Source organism: Dendrobates tinctorius, unplaced genomic scaffold (genome assembly GCF_039654945.1).
Source record: "Dendrobates tinctorius isolate UK_male_01 unplaced genomic scaffold, ASM3965494v1 ptg000022l, whole genome shotgun sequence".
Lineage (NCBI taxonomy): Eukaryota > Metazoa > Chordata > Amphibia > Anura > Dendrobatidae > Dendrobates > Dendrobates tinctorius.
Window position 1 is genome coordinate 83500998 of NW_027361690.1, and position 19291 is coordinate 83520288.

Here is a 19291-nt window from a genome sequence, read left to right on the forward strand (position 1 = left end):
TAGTCGAAAGTCATTTGCAGAGCGCAGCGGTCGGTTAGGCCGATAGACAGAAATGAGGGAGGAGATGTAATGGGGTGCCGCACCGTGGAGAGCTTTGTGGGTGAGAAAAAGTACTTTGAATTGGATCCTATAATGAATGGGCAGCCAGTGTAATGACTGGCGAAGAGTGGACGCGTCCGCGTACCGATTAGCCAGATGGATGATCCTGGCTGCTGCATTAAGGATGGACTGGAGAGGGGAAAGTCAAGTGATGGGGAGTCCAATTAACAGAGCGTTGCAGTAGTCCAGGCGAGAGCGGATCAGGGTGACAGTAAGCGTTTTTGTTTCCAAGGTGAGAGAAGGGCGGATTCTAAAGATGTTCTTTAGGTGTAAGCAGCAAGAGCGGGCAAGAGATTGTATATGGGAGTTGAAGGAGGGATTGGTGTCAAACATACATAACACCCAGATAGCGCGCCTGCTGCCAGGGTGTTATTATGGTGCCACCCACGGAGAGGGAAATGTCAGATTTAGGGAGGTTGGTAGACGGCAGGAGTAGAAGTTCAGTTTTGGAAAGGTTGAGTTTCAGATAGAGAGCGGACATGATGTTGGAGACTGCGGACAGACAGTTACTGGCGTTCTGTAGTACAGCGGGGGTAAGGTCAGGGGATGATGTGTATAGTTGTGTGTCCTTAGCATAAAGATGGTGCTGAGAGCCAAATTTGCGGATGGTCAGTCCAAATGGGACCGTGTAGAGGGAGAAGAGAAGGGGGCCAAGGATTGAGCCTTGAGGTACCCCAACAGTGAGAGAGGAAGAGGAGATGAAGTGGAGGAAGTGGAGCCAGAGAACAAGACGCTGAAGGGGCGGTCAGAAAGATAGGAAGAGAACCAGGAGAGAGCAGTGTCCTTAATGCCTAGTGACTGGAGCCTAGAGAGTAGGAGATGGTGGTCAACAGTGTCGAAGGCTGCAGAAAGGTCGAGAAGAATGAGCAGAGAGTGGTCTCCGTTACATTTAGCTGTCAGAAGGTCGTTGCTCACTTTGATGAGTGCAGTTTGTCGAATGTAGGGGGCGGAAACCAGAGTGTGATGGGTCTAGGAGGAAGTGAGTGGAGAGGTAACGGGTAAGGCAGGAGTAAACCAGTCGCTCCAAGAGTTTAGAGATGAAGGGGAGATTGGAGACTGGTCTGTATTAATACATTTGGCGCATTAAGGTATTACTCTTCTGTTCAGAAACATTACTGTAGTGTAATGCAATCCCTATACTGGAGTGTGTTTGCAATTTTTCATCTAATATATAAAGCTCAATGTGTGTACGTGTATGTATGTATGTATGTATGTATGTATGTGTGTGTGTATGTCCGTGATTGGCATCCGCACCGTCGCAGCTACAGCCACAAAATTTGGCACAGTAACACGTCTGGACCCCGAGAGTGTCCTAAGCTATGTTGTGAGGCGACATAATGGAGAAAAAGTGTGTGTGTATCAAGCCCCGCCCCGCATTATGATGTCATAATGGTTGCCATGGCGACGCTGATGTCATCATAGGTTGCAAGCCCCGCTGCTCATTATGTCATAATGGTTGACTATGGTATGGAGGATGTGTGATGGGTATATGGGCACTGGACTATGGGATGGAGGATATGTATGACGGGTATATGGGCACTGGACTATGGGATGGAGGATATGTATGATGGGTATATGGGCATGGGACTATGAGATGAAGGATGTGTGATGGGTATATGGGCACTCGACTCTGGGATGGCGAATATGTATAATGGGTATATGGGCATGGGACTATGGGATGGAGGATGTGTGATGGGTATATGGGCACTCGACTATGGGATGGAGGATATGTATGATGGGTATATGGGCACGGGCCTATGGGATCGTGGATATGTATGATGGGTATATGGGCACGGGACTATGGGATGGAGGATGTGTGATGGGTATATGGGCACTCGACTATGGGATGGAGGATATGTATGATGGGTATATGGGCACACGGGCCTATGGGATCGTGGATATGTATGATGGGTATATGGGCACGGGACTATGGGATGGAGGATAATTATAATTTGTTATAACTAACCACAGTTAGTTACTATGCCCGGGCAGTGCCGGGCTCTTCAGCTAGTAAGTCATAATCTCTAATCGTAAATCTGGCTGAAACCTTCTTTGCATCGCTGACCACACACACTGTTTTTAAACCCCGTGACCGAAACAATTTTGGCCTTAATGGCCATACCAATTTTTACAATTCTGACCACTGTCACTTTGAGATTATAGCTCTGAAACGTTACAACCGATTCCACGGATTCTGAGATTGTTTTTTTTCGTGACTTATTTTACTTCATGTTAGTGGTAAAATTTCTTTGATAAGACTTGCGTTTATTTTTTTAAAAATTTTTTGCAATTTTCAAACTTTTCATTTTTGTGCCCTTAAATCAGAGAGTTGTGTCACACAAAATTGTTAATAAATAACTTTCTCCGCATGTCAACTTTACATCAGCACAATTTTGGAAAATATTTTTCTTTATCGCCTTATTGGGGGACACAGATTACCATGGGTGTATGCTGCTGCTGCTAGGAGGCTGACACTATGCAAAAAACAAGAGAATTGACTCCTCCCCGGCAGTATACACCCACCGACAGATACCAAGTACCTCAGTTTGTGCTTAGTGTCTGTAGGAGGCGGACCGGGATCTCCCCAGATCCGCATCTAACCATTTTCTTTTAGGTTTTGTGTGTGTGTGTGTATTAATCTTTTCCCATTTATTTTCCAGATTCTACACCGGGAAACAGGGGGTCAATGTTCACCCTGCTTTCCCATATCATGCGGCTGAGCGAGCAGTGTGGTGTTGACCACATCGCAACTCTCAGTACCGCAGGCAGGACTTTTTCCATATCACCATTCGGTGCTATGGGCGGACGACAGGTGGCCGGTCCTTGCCAAAACAACTCCTCATCCCTATCCCAGGACAGGGCTGAGAGGAAGACGGTGGTCGCCATCGCTCCCAACAAAAGGACGCCGTCTTCTACGTGACACGGGTAAGAGGACCTCTCCCAGCGGCCTGTTCCCTACTCATGCCCCTGTGGCCCTCCTCTTCAGGGACGTTAGGTAAGATCCTGAACGATCCCTTAGCCCCGCATGTCTCAGGAAGCAAGAGTGGAGATCAGTCTGCATTTGAATCTCCCGCCCCTACTAGCCGCGCGTCTCTCATATCAGCCGCGCTCCCGGTTAATACAGAGGCACATAACGCGGGGGTCTTCCTGGGCTCAGGGGGCTCTTTCTTATATAGCAGGGTAGCGCAGGCTCACCTTAATTAGCGGCGCCGCGGGTGTCAGTGTAAAAGCTCAGGCGGGGAGAGAGACCGCTTTCACTTTCTCTTTCAGCCGCGCTTTCTCTTTCCCCGCTCTGAGCGCACTCCCTGTTACACTGGGCGCGCTTTCTTCTCTGAGCGCACGTTTTTCTCGCGCCCTTTCCACCCTATCACAGCTTGTCTTTCTTTTTAGGGGATGTCACTCTCCCTTTTACCGCGCCCCCCCCTCTGCTATTGCCAATCTCCTCCGGGCGCCAAATCCCGCCCTCCGGACTCACAGCCAGTTCCCTCCTGCAATTTTCTCTGCTTCCTGCGCTGCTTGGGGGACACGTCAGGGTCCAGCTGCTCGTCAGATTCTCGGTAGGCTCGGCGCTTAATGGCAAATTGGCTCCCCTCTGCAGTAGTTTTCTGTGTAGTGCAGCCATAAGGCGTATCTTTCCTATGTTCAACCCTGCAACGGCTCTGTCTTTCAAGCCCACCGTTACCCATTACGCCTGTGCACGCTGTAACAAGAAGTGGGCTTCATGCCGTCCTGCAGTCCTTCAGTTATGTCGGCCTCTCAGGAGCACACCGATTCCCGGGATGAGGGTACTTCCCACCTCCCAGAGTGGGCCGTTGCAATGTCGCAGTCGGTCTCCGATCTGACTAAAGTCTCTAAGTCCCTGGTCCAGGTCTTAGAACGTTTGCCTCAGTTATCTACCGCCACTTGTGCACCGACCATCTCTCAGGGTGGGTCGTCCGCACCTGACCTCGACCTTCAGAAGGACAGGCCGAGTAGGATTTCTAGGAAGCGTGTTCTGTCGGGCTCGTCTTCCAGTTCGCTAGGCCCGTCGGCTTCTCCCAGGTGTCCTTCTCCGTCGTCAGAGGACGACCCTAGGTCTGACGACGATCCCCAATCGGGATCTAGTTCAGAAGCAGATAACAGATCTAAAACGCGGAATATGGTCGATAGTCCTCTTTCTGCCATCTTCCAAACTTTGGAAATTACGCAGGACAAGCCTCCTTCTCAGGAATGTTCTGTTCCGAACCTTTCCAAGCCATAAGGAGTTCGATACTACTCTAACCAAACATTGGGAGCACCCTGAACAACGCTTTTCAGGCCGCAGGTACTTAGATGTCCTGTATCCCTTTGATGTGGATCTGCTCACAAAATGGACCAAAGACCCCGAAGTGGATCCTATTTTCACTTCCGCCTGGGTAGCAAAAGTCATTTCAGCTTGGGCAAAAATTTCTTCGCAGAGGCATCTTAGCGGCAGCTCCCCAGGACGAGCTGGCAGATCTAGCAGATCAAATTATTCATGCCGGTAAATACCTCTTAGCCGCCTCCTTGGATGCGGCTGGGTGCGTAGCAAGGGCTAACAGCAACATAGTAGCTGTACGCCGAGTCCTTTGGCTAAAGTCATGGAATGCAGATACCACCTCTAAAAAGTCGCTTACCAATCTGCCTTTCCATGGTTCTCGGCTCTTTGGAGCCAAGCTAGATCAAATAATTTCGGATGCCACTGGTGGTAAGAGCACTTCTCTCCCTCGGTCTCGGTCAAAAAGGGTTTCCGGCCGTTAGGCCCTTTCGTGCCTTCTCGTCCACAGAAAAATCTACCCAGCAAGATCGGCCTTCCGGCTCTACGGAGCGAGAGCAGAAGAAGAAGGAAAAAAAAAAAAAAATACCATCTTACAAACCTGCTCCCCGCTGGAGATCTAGAGGACAATACTCCAGGTCTTCAGGTGCCCGTTCCGGTAGGTTCTCCTCCAAGTGACGGGTCACCCCCACCTGGAAGTTTTTCCAGGGTGGGAGGCAGACTTTCCTTTTTCGCGGACGCTTGGCTGTTGTTGACGATGCTTGGGTCAGGGAAATCATCGCATCCGGATACAAGATCGAATTTGCTTCCCAGCCAAACAGATGTTTTTTCCTGTCTCGACCTCCAAGACAACGGTCCCAAATTCCAGGATTCTTTCAAGCCATCTCCTCCCTTCTTTCCGCCAGAGTGATTGTTCCCGTTCCCTCAGATGAACGGTTTTTCAGAGTTCTACTCAAATCTTTTCGTGGTCCCGAAAAAAGACGGGACCCTTCGACCAATCCTGGACCTGAAGTTGCTCACTCGCCATGTGAAGATTCTCCACTTCAAAATGGAGTCTCTTCGATCAGTGATAGCCTCAATGGAACCCGGAGAATTCCTCTGCTCTGTGGACATACGGCATGCTTATCTTCACATCCCGGTTTGTTTGCAACATCAGAAATATCTTCGTTTTGCGATTCAGGAAAATCACTATCAATTCACGGCTCTTCCCTTCGGGCTAGCCTCTGCTCCCCGTGTTTTCACGAAGGTGATGGCGACGGTCATGGCCATCCTTCGATCCAGGGGGATTCTCATCATCCCTTATCTGGAAGATCTCTTGATCAAAGGCTCATCCCGTCAAGACTGTCTCCTGAGTCTTCACATAACCCTGGATGCCCTCGGCCGCCTCGGATGGTTAGTCAACAAGGAAAAGTCCATTCTCAGACCCACTCGGCGTCTGACCTTCCTAGGCATGGAACTCGACACGAATCTGGCCCGGGTGTTTCTTCTGAGGGGAAAAATTTGCGTCTCTGTCCAAAGAAATTCAAGCCCTCAAACGGCCGAAGCCTATTCCCCTTCGGCTCGGCATGAAAGTTCTGGGGAAGATGGTGGCTTCCATGGAGGCAGTGCCTTTTGCACAGTTTCATCTTCGCCCCCTTCAGCTGTCCCTCCTCTCAGCTTGGGACAAGATGACGTTGTCCTTAGACCGCCCCATTCTCCTCCCTCTCAGAGTGAGGCATTCCCTCACTTGGTGGGCAATGCCTACGTCAGTCCTTCAGGGGAGGTCCTTCCTCCCGCTCCAGTGGCAAGTCATTACCACCGATGCCAGCCTTTCTAAGTTGGGGAGCGGTTTTTCCATCAGAGAACGGCACAAGGACGCTGGAATCCACAGGAAGCCCTGCTCCCTATCAATTGTCTCGAAATCAGAGCAATCTTCCTTGCCCTTCTTCGCTGGCAACCTCTTCTCGTCGGCAAGCCGGTCCGCTTTCAGTCGGACAATGCCACGGCTGTGGCGTACATAAACCATCAGGGCGGCACGCGCAGCAACCAAGTGATGTCAGAAGTGGCCAAGATACTGCGCTGGGCAGAACGGTACGTTCCAGCAATCTCCGCTGTTCACATTCCAGGGGTGGAAAACTGGGCAGCCGACTTTCTGAGTCGTCAAGGCCTAGCGTCAGGCGAATGGTCTCTCCAGTCCACGGTCTTCGATCAGATATGCCAGCGCTGGGGTTATCCGGATGTCGACCTCATGGCATCTCGGATGAACCACATGTTTCCGTGTTTCGTAGCCAGGTCCAGGGACCCTCTAGCCGTCGCTTGCGACGCCCTAGTAATTCCGTGGTCCCAGTTCCAACTCCCTTATCTGTTTCCACCTCTTGCCTTGATCCCAAGAGTGGTCAAGAAGATAAAATCGGAAGGCGTGCCAGTGATTCTTGTGGCTCCAGACTGGCCAAGGAGGCCTTGGTATGCGGAACTGGTGAACATGCTCGCGGACGTCTCCTGGAGGCTTCCAGACCGTCCGGATCTTCTCTCGCAAGGCCCCCCTTTACCACGAGAATTCTCGGTCTCTGAATTTAACGGCATGACTGTTGAGACCGCAATCTTAAGAGATTCAGGTTTTTCAAACCAGGTGATTCAGACGATGATTAAAGCCAGGAAACCAGCCTCTTCCCGTATCTACCATAGGCATTGGAAGGCCTTTTTCCGTTGGTGCGATGATAAGAGTCTTTCCAATGTCCTTTTCCATTCCGTCCATACTGGGTTTTCTCCAGTCTGGCTTAGATTCGAGTCTGTCTCTCAGTACCCTCAAGGGCCAGGTTTCCGCTTTGTCTATCCTTTTTCAAAGGGAGCTCGCTTCCTTACCGCAGGTGAAGACATTCCTCCAAGGAGTCGCTCATGTGGCTCCTCCTCATCATTCACAGATAGAACCGTGGGATCTCAATCTCGTTCTTAGCGCTCTCCAAAAAACCACTGTTTGAGCCCATCCAGGACATTCCTTTGTCTTTTCTGTCATGGAAGGTAACCTTTCTGATGGCCATAACATCCATCAGAAGAGTCTCTGAATTAGCGGCCCTGTCATGTCGTTCTCCTTATCTGGTCCTCCATCAGGATATAGTCGTCCTCAGGCCCGTTCCTTCTCTTCTCCCAAAGGTGGTATCCTCCTTCCACATCAACGAGGATATAGTTCTTCCATCATTTTGTCCTGCTCCTTCTCACCCCTTGAGAAGTCACTCCACAAACTCGACGTTGTTAGAGCCTTGCGTGTTTATCTCGCTAGGACTGCTTCTTTTCGTCAATCCGATTCATTGCTGGTCATCTCTGAAGGTCACCGGAAAGGGCTTCCGGCATCCAAATCCACGATCGCTTGCTGGATTCGTTCTACTATTCTGGAAGCATACCGTCTTCAGGAAAAACGGCCGCCTCCGGGAGTGAGGGCTCACTCCACCCGGGCGGTGGCAGCTTCGTGGGCCGTTCAACACACGGCTTCGGCTCTGCAAATTTGCAGGGCCGCGACCTGGTCGTCTTTGCATACGTTTGCGAGGTTCTACAGGGTTCATACCCAGGCCTCGTCTGATGCAGTCGTTGGTAGGAAGGTCCTACAGGCGGCGGTGGCGCATCGGCCGACCTAAGCCCTTCCTGTTCTTTCGTTCCTTATTGCTGTTCCCGCCCTTGGGACTGCTTTGGAACGTCCCATGGTAATCTGTGTCCCCCAATAAGGCGATAAAGAAAGATGGATTTTTGGTTCTTACCGTAAAATCTCTTTCTTGGAGCCTTCATTGGGGGACACAGCACCCTCCCTGTTTAAGTTGTACCGTGTTGGGTCCTTGAGTCCCTTGTTGGGTTGGTACATGTGTTTATTGTTCCGTGGCTTCTCCTACTGCTTTCTCACCAACTGAGGTACTTGGTATCTGTCGGTGGGTGTATACTGCCGGGGAGGAGTCAATTCTCTTGTTTTTTGCATAGTGTCAGCCTCCTAGCAGCAGCAGCATACACCCATGGTAATCTGTGTCCCCCAATGAAGGCTCCAAGAAAGAGATTTTACGGTAAGAACCAAAAATCCATCTTTTTTTTGTTAGGAAGTTATGAGTTAAAATTTGACCAGCAATTTCTGATTTTTCCAATAAAATTTACAAACCATTTTTTTAGGGACCACCTCACATTTGAAGTGACTTTGGGGGGGTCAATATGACAGAAAATACCCAAAAGTGACACCATTCTAAAAACTGCACCCCTCAAGGTGCTCAAAACCACATTCAAGAAGTTTATTAACCTTTCAAGTGCTTCACGAGAACTAAAGCAATGTGGAAGGAAAAAATTAACATTAAACTTTTTCACAAAAAGTTTACTTTAAACCCAAACACAGATTCCCCATATGTGGGGAAAATCCTCTGTTTGGGCGCATTGCAGGGCTCAGAAGGAAGGGAGCACCGTTTGACTTCTTGAATACAAAATTGGCTGGAATCAATGGCGGGCACCGTGTTGCATTTGGAGACCCCCTGATGTACTTAAACAGTGGAAACCCCCAAATTCTAACTCCAACCCTAACACAGCCCTATACCCAACCTGAACTGTATTACCAACCCTAATCCTAACCACAGCGCTAACCTCAACCCCAACCCTAACCCTACTGCAAAGAATGGAAAAAATGATATTTTAGTTTATTATTTTATCTAACTAAGGGGGTGATAAAGGGGGGTTTGATTTACTATTTTTTTATTTTGATCACTGTGATAGGGTCTATCACAGTGATCAAAATGAACCAATAGGAAAAAGCTCCTATTGTTGCCGGGTATTGGCCAGCAGATCTCGGCGGGCGCACTGCGCATGCGCCTGCTATTTTCTTCTAGGAAGATGACGTGGAGGGCCGGGGGACGGAGCAGGAGGATGCAGGGATGGCAGAGGTACCAGGAGGGCTTGGGGGACCCCATTTCTCTCTCCTCTAGTATGCTAGATCATATCAGAGGAGAGAGCAATGAATGGAAAGTCAGACTTTTTTTTTTGTGATCGCAGTTATTCAGTGAGTAATGGCGATCATGTGACGGGACGGTAAAAACCGACCCGAATCATGTTCTCCGGGGTCTCAGCTACCCCTGGTGCGCGCTTTACACTTATTTCTCAGCACCGTTAAAAGGCGTATCGGCGGCCGTTAAGGGGTTAAAGTGCTGAAAGTTTTGTTAAATCAGACAAAATCACAAAATGGTGTAATGGTAAAATAATGTACTACTTTTTTACTCAAAAAACATTGTTCAAAAGCCTTGTTACATGCCCACCTATAGGTCTGGTTTAATATTTAGGATACTATAATAATAATAATATGCCGCTAAATTTTGCAGCACTTATTTCAGAGATTACATATATAAAGAGAATCGGACATTACGGAGTGGTCCACCAGATGGGGGTTTCTCCCAAAATCATTATTATTATTATGCCATTTATTCCATGGTGCTTTACATGTATTTAGTGCCCATTGTAGAATTTACACTGTGTTCCAAATTATTATGCAAAAAATATTTCCTCATATTTTCTCTAAATTACCTATGTGAATTGCAGTCATTGTTATTTTCCAGTCATCTAATATTCTAGTATAATTGCAATGTTTTTGAGCAAACTGCCTATGAAAACAGTATATTTTTAAAAATAAGAAACACTCAAAATGCCTGTTCCAAATTATTATGCACAGCAGAGTTTTCAACCTTTTTATTTTGAACAAAAAAATGGTGAATTGTGAAATGATAAGCATTATCAGCTTATTACAAAATGAAATCAAACAGTTTTCAAGTCAAAACTTTATTCTAGGTGATGTTACATTTGCACATAGGACCCCTTGTTCGAAAGAAGCTTCTGAACTCTCTCGTCCATTGAATTTGTCAGTTTTTGGATGGTTTGTGCTTCAATTGTTTTGCATGTGGACAGAATACCCTCCCAGAGCTGTTGCTTAGATGTGACCTGCCTCCCGCCATCATAGACACTCCTTTTGATGATGCTCCAGAGGTTCTCAATGGGGTTGAGGTCAGGGGAAGATGGTGGCCACACCATAAGTTTGTCCTCTTTTATGCCCATAGCAGCCAGAGATGCAGATGTGTTATTTGCACCATGAGACGGTGCATTATCATGCATGAAAATGATCTTGCTGCGGAAAGCACAGTTCTTCCTCTTGAACCATGGCAGGAATTGCTGTTTTAGAAACTCCACATAGATTATGGAGTTCATCTTTACCCCTTCAGGGATCCTAAAGGGGCCGACAATCTCTCTCCCCATGATTCCAGCCCAAAACATTACTCCACCTCCTCCTTGTTGGCGCCTTAGCCGTGTTTTCATGGGGTGTCCATTAACCAGCCATCCTCCACTCCATCCATCTGGACCACCGAGCGTTGCACGGCACTCATCGGTGAACAAAACAGTTTGGAAGTCAGTCTTCATGTATCGTTTGGCCCACTGAGCTGTTTCTGCTTGTGTGCAGTGGATAGAGGTGGTCGACAGGATGGCTTACGCACAGCTGCAAACCTCTGAAGGACCCTGCATCTTGTTGTTCGGGGGACGTTGGAGGCACCAGCAGCTTCAAAAACTTGTCTGCTGCTATGACAAGGCATTTTTGCAGCTGCTCTTTTAACCTGACGCAATTACCTGTTGGAAAGAGTCCTCAATTTTTCCTTATCAGCACGCACACGTGTGTGCTGGGAATCAGCTACGTACTTCTTGATTGTGCGATGATTCGATGAAGTGTCTTGGCAATGTTGATTGTAGTCATGCCTTGACCTAGATACTCCACAATTTGTTGCTTCTCAGAAGCAGACACATCCTTTTTCTTTCCCATTTTGGCAAAAAATGTAGGCTGCTTAATAATGTGGAACAGCCTTCTTAAGTAGTCTTGCCTTTATTTGGACACACCTGCCAAACTAATTTGCACAGGTATCTGCAATTGCTTTCAGTGATATAAAGAGCCCTGGCACACATCACCATCAATGAGTTTAAATGACAAAAAAATTCTAACCTTATCACTCCTAAACTCTTTTGCATAATAATTTGGAACACAGTTTATATAGGGTATTTCTATCCATGAAAAGATGGATGGCTTTATATTGATCTCTGGACTGTGCAGATTTATACGAGATGATGGTAGACATTTCTGTCTGCACTTTGCACCTGTATTATTCATCGGCAGAGGAAGTATATGAGGAGCCGTGCAGCGCCCGCTTCCTGCAGGTCTGTTGCTAATGCTCCTCTGTGGGAAGAAATGACTCTTCCCTTTTTGACTCTGCACGCCGGTGTGAAGGAAGACTGGTCAGTAATCGTTTTCTTATTTTGGTGACTGTCCAGGCCATGAAGACATTGCAGAGTTCTTACTTCAGAACGGAGCTGGTTTCTGTTCGTACATATTGATGGACAACCCTGAACTGAGCAAAAAACTTCTGAGGAAGAGAAGCCATAGCGACCCCTCTGTGAACAACAACCAGGTGGCATCGGTAAGTTTTCCTATTTTACGGCTTAGCATTGTACTGTAATCTGTAATCTGGACATGGATGCTGTGGCTAAAATAGTGTTCACAGCCCCCAAAACCTGATCATCTGCCAATGTTTCTCACATTAGACACTGTACATAGATCATCAGTTAAAGGGAACCTGTCATGTAAAATAATGCTATTAACCTATAGATATAGGGTTAGTCTGCAGCCTAATGGCGTTCAGACACTGTGCGGCGCCGGCACTGAGAGCACCGGTGCCGGGAGGAAATTAACTTTATTACCCCCAGCAGTGTGCAGCTTCCAGTCATAGGAGGTGGCTTCAGTCACCGCTCTGGGTATAGAGAGCAGCAGGTGTAACTGCGCCTTGGCACTGACTGACGCGTCGCTCAGCATTTGGGTTGGTTGTTTTTTTTTCTGTTTGGGTCTGAAAACTCCCCAGACTCCCACTTTATGCTAAAATAGTCTTTTTGGCACATCCTGGGCCATATGATTTGCATACAATTTCCACTGTAAAAGAGAGCATAGTCCGCAAGGGGACACTGTAATTTTTTTTTTTTTGTAACATTGAGAGGGAATGGCTGACGTATGTCGCTTATGCCTATGCCATGGCAGATTATAGTGGCTTCTGTCAGAACTCGCTGCTGATGTATCCCTACGGTGAAATGCAAGAGGAAAAGCGACTGGACCTGTTAAAATGTGAACAAGCGTTCATCAGCCCATGTAGACATGCCGCCAATTGGAACAAGAATGAGCAAATTGCCTGTTTATCAGCTGATTAGACAGTATGTCGGCATAAAAATCAACATGGTCGACAGCACATTGCTCCATGTAAACAGGGGAAGTGCTGGCGACACCGTGTATAGTGATTGAACATGGTCCGTGTGAGCTGACCATTTCATTTTGCCTTTTATGTAGGTAATCGCTTATAGACTTTGACCTGCCTGGTTAGTTGGGCTTCACATAGGACCTGTCCCCAGGGCTGTGGAGTCGGTGTCATGGAAATGTCAGAGGTATGGCTTACCGACTCTGTGGAGTCTGAATCGGAACCCATTTTGGTGGAAATTGAGGAGTCGGAGGTTTGGCTTACCGACTCCACATCCCTGCCTGTCCCTAAGTCAAGTGTCCAGTGTTTCCTCTTATTTTATTCCCACTGCTCCAGTGACTATTCTTTTTTTTTTTTTTTTCCATTTGGTTCCAGTAATATGGGCCTTTTTATTTACTGCAATGTTTTATGTTCTTTACCAAGGGGGTGGTGCTCGCATGTAATTATGCAAATTGGCCTAAAGACACTCCCCAGAGGGGAAAAAAAAGGGTCTTACCAGCTCACTTGAAAACAGCCTGTGGTGTGTGGGAGCAAGGAATGACGTCATCCAGCGTGTAGTTACTCCAGAAGAAAGAAAAAAATTCCAGCTACTATAAGATCCATTTATTGAGTGAAAAGTAAGACCGAGTTCACATGATTGTCTCTATTACGCGTTTCGAACACCCACACTGTGTTCTTTATCAAAAAAGCTGCCAACTCCTCTTGGAAAAGGCCATAAAAATTAGGACTAAATAAAAAGGCCCATGTCTCGGGAACCTTATCGCTGATTTTAAAAACACAGAAAAGAGAATTATTCGGAGGCGTATCCGAAATCTTTAAGTCTGGGAAATTAGAAAATCAGCGCATCCTTTGTTGTTTTTTTTGTTTTTTGTTTTTTTTTCTTAATGAATCTTTTATATACAAAGTTCTGTGAGGCCTCCGATAAAGGAGCTAATACATAAAATACAAGTGAGGCTGTCAAAACTGAAATTTTACACTGAAATAAGGAAAGTCCCAGGCAGTGCGGTCAGTTCACTTCCTTAATGGTAACCATCAGTTCACATTTACTGCAGTGAATATTTGCCTTTTCATCACAATGGTGTAAAATTTCCCCAGGTCGTAGCAATGTGTGTCTGTTACAAAGAGCCAAAATGGAGACCCGCCGGCAGTAATAATGGACCTTATTATTAGCAGAAATAATAGCCCCTGGTGTCCATTATCGGCGCCATCAATATCCCTATTGTGACAGTATATCTGCACAAAGGGATCTGCTGTGTCAGATAACTGCAGCCCCTTAATGTGTGTGTATGTTTGTATGTATGTATATCTGATATTTACAGGAAATAAAGGGCACATTACACCCTGTAGAATAACGTAGAATTCACTGCAAGGGTGCAGCTTTCCATAAAATGTACACTATTAGAATGCGATCCTATAAACCCTATTGTCTGCATTGTATTGTAAGGCATTATGGCTTTTGGTGCAGAATCTGCATTAAAAATTGCAGCCATGTGTGAACTGCCTGAAGCTCTCCATCGGGTATAGGAAAGGCGTCTATGCTGAGAACCGTAGGCCTGGACATTTGAAGCAACGTGTCTGGATTTCTGCAGGTTCTGCCTGTCGTTCAGAATTGGTTGCGGGAAGTTTTATAGTGCTTCTAAATGAAGAATTTAATGGCAGAAGGTATAAGATGTATTATGGCCACTGGGGATCGAGACTGCTCTGTAGATTAGTCGGGTCTCCAGTGTCATCTCCTTGGCTGCTGCCCTTGATTGTCAGGTTTCTGCTCACCTACATGTGTAGGCTAAGACCTGTCAGTTGTTGGCAGAGGGCGGTGAGAAGCCAAGGACCCTCTAGCCTACATTGCAGTCTCGGTTCAGAGTTCTTATTAAAGCACTAGATAGAGGCCCGATGCGAGGGCGGTAATGTCACGATGGGGGGCAGGCTTTTCAGCTTTGAGAATCTCTCCCCCCCCCCCCCCATGTGCTCACCCACCTATCCACTCTCTCTTTCCCCATGTGCTGACTTCTCCCGTCTGTGCTCTCCTCTTTGACCTGTCTGCCCCATGTGCTATCCCCCTTGTCTGCTGTCTCTCTCCTTCCTGTGCTGTGTTCTCCCCTCATGTGCTGTCCCGTTTGAGATGTCTCCCCCCCCTGTGCTCTGTCTCTCACCCCTGTGCGCTTTCTATCTCCCCCATCTGCTGTCTTCTCTCATGTCATCTCTTCTTTGACCTGTGTACCCCATGTGATCTCCCCCTTGTCTGCTCTCTCTCTCTTTCCATCAGTGTGCTGTCTTCTTCCCTCATGTATTCTCTCGTTTGAGCTGAGCTCCTGTGCAGGAGAGGAAGCAAAAGACAATACTGACATTACAGCAGGAGATCGCAGAGGATACATTTTGTGAGGTAAAATATTGTTTACAAACAGTCAGTGAAATATTTTACCTCACAAAATGTATCCTCTGCGATCTCCTGCTGTAATGTCAGTATTGTCTTTTGCTTCCTCCCCTGCCCAGGAGATGTGGTATGGCTCCGTGCACGGTCAGACACAGACAATTTTTTAAATGAACTTTAGTTCGTGAGAAAACCCCTTTAATGTGGCCGGCTTCCTCTGCCTGTAGACACGTCGTGCATCTGCCGCCGGGATCAGCCGAATGATTCACTGCGCCTGCACGGAATTCGTGCAGGTGCAGTAAATCAGACCGTCGCCATCTTTGTGCAGACAGATGGCAGCAGACACATTAAAACTGCGCATGCGCTCCTCCTGTACAAAGATGGCGGCAGTCAGTGAATCATTCGGCTGATCCCGGCGGCGGCGTGTTCGCGACGGTGTTCCGCTGGTGGTACCATGCAAGAGGCTGCGTACGGCGTATACAGTGTGTGTGGTGCGTACGGTATATACAGAGTGTGTGGTGCAACGGTGTTCCGCTGGTTGTACCACGCAAGAGGCTGGTACCACCAGCAGTTTCCATATTGAGACACCCATCACTTGGGTGTCCTAATATGGCGGTCGGTGAACTTCCGCCGCTTGGAATTCTGGGATCCAGACACATCTGGACGAGAACAGGATGTGAAGACATTACAAGGTAAGTATATATTAGATGTTTCTCTCTGACATGCTGACGCATTTTAGAATAACATAACCATAGATGAGATTGTACAGCCAGTGCCTGATACATGCTGCCCACGACTTTGGCAACATGTGTCAAGTTTTCTTGAAATGATTTCCTGACCAATGCAATACATGGATACTCCGAGCCTGCGAGAGCCATTCTTTGTGAGTGGTTTCACTTTCCAGCTTGTAGAGGAGATCCTAATGGGGGCCATGAACATGATGGACTGTGTAAGTTTTAAAAAACAAAATCAGTTTTCAAGAGGAAATGTCTTCAGCTTTGTGGGTCTACTAGCTGAAGAGCCCGACGCTGCCCGGGCATAGTACCTAACTGTGGGTCCCGCTCTCTTCCTTAACAGCCCCGCTCTCCACCCGCCATCACGCTCTGTCCTTCCGCAGCCCCGCTCTCCACCCGCCGTCACGCTCTGTCCTTCCGCAGCCCCGCTCTCCACCCGCCGTCACGCTCTGTCCTTCCGCAGCCCCGCTCTCCACCCGCCGTCACGCTCTGTCCTTCCGCAGCCCCGCTCTCCACCCGCCGTCACGCTCTGTCCTTCCGCAGCCCCGCTCTCCACCCGCCGTCACGCTCTGTCCTTCCGCAGCCCCGCTCTCCACCCGCCGTCACGCTCTGTCCTTCCGCAGCCCCGCTCTCCACCCGCCGTCACGCTCTGTCCTTCCGCAGCACCGCTCTCCACCCGCCGTCACGCTCTGTCCTTCCGCAGCCCCGCTCTCCACCCGCCGTCACGCTCTGTCCTTCCGCAGCCCCGCTCTCCACCCGCCGTCTTGCTCTGTCCTTCCGCAGCCCCGCTCTCCACCCGCCGTCACGCTCTGTCCTTCCGCAGCCCCGCTCTCCACCCGCCGTCACATTCTGTCCCTCCGAAGCCCCATTCTCTTCCTTCACAGCCCCGCTCTCCCGCTCTCTTCCTCCACAGCCCCGCTCTCTTCCTCCACAGCCCCGCTCTCTTCCTCCACAGCCCCGCTCTCTCCCTCCACAGCCCCGCTCTCTCCCTCCACAGCCCCGCTCTCTCCCTCCACAGCGTCAGCCCCGCTCTCCTCCATTCGCCAAGCGTGGTGTCGCCAAGACCAGGAGAGAGAGCTGCACAGATTGTTTGGGCGGAGCTAGAGCGGAGCTGCAGCGCGTGTGATTGGGCGGCCTGCAGGGGGCGTGGCCTAGCGCTGTAGTAGGCCGCAGTAGAAGCCGGGGACTAATTTAAGGCCGGGAAGCTGCAGGGGAGAGGGGGGATAGCGCGGTTGGCGACTGGGAGCTCCGACTGAACCGGGACGGGGCTGGGAGGCCCCTGTTCTGAAGACTGTTTTCCTCCACAGCCCCGCTCTCCATGCACTGTCCTGCTGTAGCTGTATCCGTCCTCAGCCCAGCTCTCCATCCGCGTCCCATTCTGATGCTTCGTGATTGGTTGGTGTCCCACTCTGCTGCTTTGTGATTGGTTGGTGATACACACACATACATACATACATACATACATTTTTATTTACAGGTGTTGGACAAAATAATGGAAACGCCTAACGTTTTGGCATCATAATCTTCGAACATGTTATAAACATGCAAACCGTGACATATGGTAATTATGTAGTTGATTATTTGTGTAATGTGATGTGTATGTAAATTAACTGTTTGTTTTGCAGAATTGTAAGAACATTGATGAAAACCTGATACCAATGGGAGACCTCTCGGATTTTCAAAGAAGCCAAATCGTTGGTGCTCGTATGGCAGGCGCTAGTGTAACAGAAAGTGCCCGAATGCTTGGCGTGTCAAGACGTACTATCTCCAAAGTAATGACTGTGTTTGAAAGAGAAGGAAAAACGTCCGCAGCAAAGCACAGGTCCGGCCGAAAGTCGAAGTTGACTGAGAGAGACCGTCGGACTCTAAAGTGAATTGTGAGAGAGGATCGCAAGACCACGGCTCCGAAAATCACTGCTGAGCTCAATGAACACCTACAGAACCCAGTTTCCACGAAAACTGTTCGTCGGGAGCTGCACAAATCTGGATTCCATGGAAGAGCTGCAATTAGAAAACCGCTTCTCTCAATGACAAATGTTTCCAAGGGTTTAGAGTGCTGTAGAAACCTCCAGAATTGGTCCCTCGAGCAGTGGAAACGTGATATTCTCAGACGAATCATCGTTTACCCTATTTCCGACCTCCGGCCAAGTGTACGTTTGGAGACAGCCGAAAGAAGCATTCCATCCAGACTGCCTTGCACAACGTAAAGAAGGATTTTTCCAGCGTCTCCAGGCATTCCATGATTAAGCCCTTTCAGGGTGAAACGCGTAGGAAATTTCTCCCCTCCATACGCCTCTTTATGTCGTTTTTACCTGATGGTATGGAGATTTTATATTCTCAATAAAGCAATTATTATTTTATCTCCTGGAGACGCTGGAAAAATCCTACTTTATGTTGTGCATGCACTATACACCCGGGTCAGGGTGTTTCCGTGCGTCGGAGGTGTGATCAGGAGTGAAGAGGGGTGAGCTGAATACTTCTTGTTTGTGTAATCCCGACTGCCTTCTCCCAACCGTAAAACATGGCGGATGTTCTGTGATGATCTGGGGTGCTATTTCGTGGAGATCCGCCGGGCCAATGATCTCCCTGCATGGAAGAATTAACAGCCGAGATTATTTAGGCATTTTGGGTGACCAAGTGCATCCTATGGTTCAAGCACTGCTCCCGGAGGGGAACGCCATCTTTAAGGATGATAATGCACCTATTCATACAGCTATAATCGTTAAAGCATGGCACTAGGAACATTCTAATGAAGTTGAGCATCTCTTCTGGCCCCCCACAATCCCCAGACCTCAACATTATTGAGCATTTATGGCCGATTTTAGAGATTCAAGTTAGACGTCTATTTCCGCCGCCATCGTCGCTCAAAGAACTGGAGGGTGTTTTAACTGAGGAATGGGCTACCATTCCTTTGGAAACAATTCACACCTTGTATAAATCCATACATTGGAGAATTGAGGCTGTAATCGCCGCAAAAGGTGGACCTACACCATATTAAACTAACTTTTGTTGATGTTTCCAGGTGTTTGCATTATTTTGTCCAACCCCTGTATATAGATATGTGCAGAACTCCGTTTTGTTGCCCACACATAATGGGCAGAGATCAGAACATATGATGTCTTTCTCCCATCCATAAGGACATACAGTATAGATTTGGCAAAATGTCATTTAGAAAAGTCAATATCAGTAAACCGTGCTAAATATAAAGCAGGAAATGTTTGATAACGCTTCTCTTGTCCATATGCGAGTAATGGAGCCGTGCTCTGTGGTCTCTCTGCAGAGCGTCTGCGTGAAGTGGTCCAGTCTTCGCTTGCCCTGGGTAGATCTTGATTGGTTTATAGACATTTCCTGCCAGATACGAGAGCTGGATATCTCCTCTAATTGCTTGGCTTCCCTTCCATCGGTCATTCCTTGGGGGCTTCTCAACTTACAAAAGTTGAATCTAAGTGACAACCGATTAAGTGAGCTCCCCAATGTCCAAAGCTCGGAGGAAATCATCTGCTCAGGGTGTGTATGTCGGTGCATTCTGGACATAACACATTTAGTGCTTGGT

The 19291-nt window shown here is 48.2% G+C and overlaps 1 protein-coding gene across 3 annotated transcripts in view; it reads left to right on the forward strand.

Annotated features, from left to right (window-relative positions):
• Positions 1 to 19291, forward strand: part of LRRK1 (leucine rich repeat kinase 1) — a 147578-nt gene that overhangs the window by 56490 nt on the left and 71797 nt on the right. For all 3 annotated transcript variants that reach the window (XM_073568825.1, XM_073568823.1, XM_073568824.1), the window contains 2 exons: positions 11669 to 11814; positions 19019 to 19245. In XM_073568825.1, coding sequence (XP_073424926.1) covers positions 11669 to 11814; positions 19019 to 19245 — 373 coding nt within the window. The remainder of the gene's footprint in view (positions 1 to 11668; positions 11815 to 19018; positions 19246 to 19291) is intronic.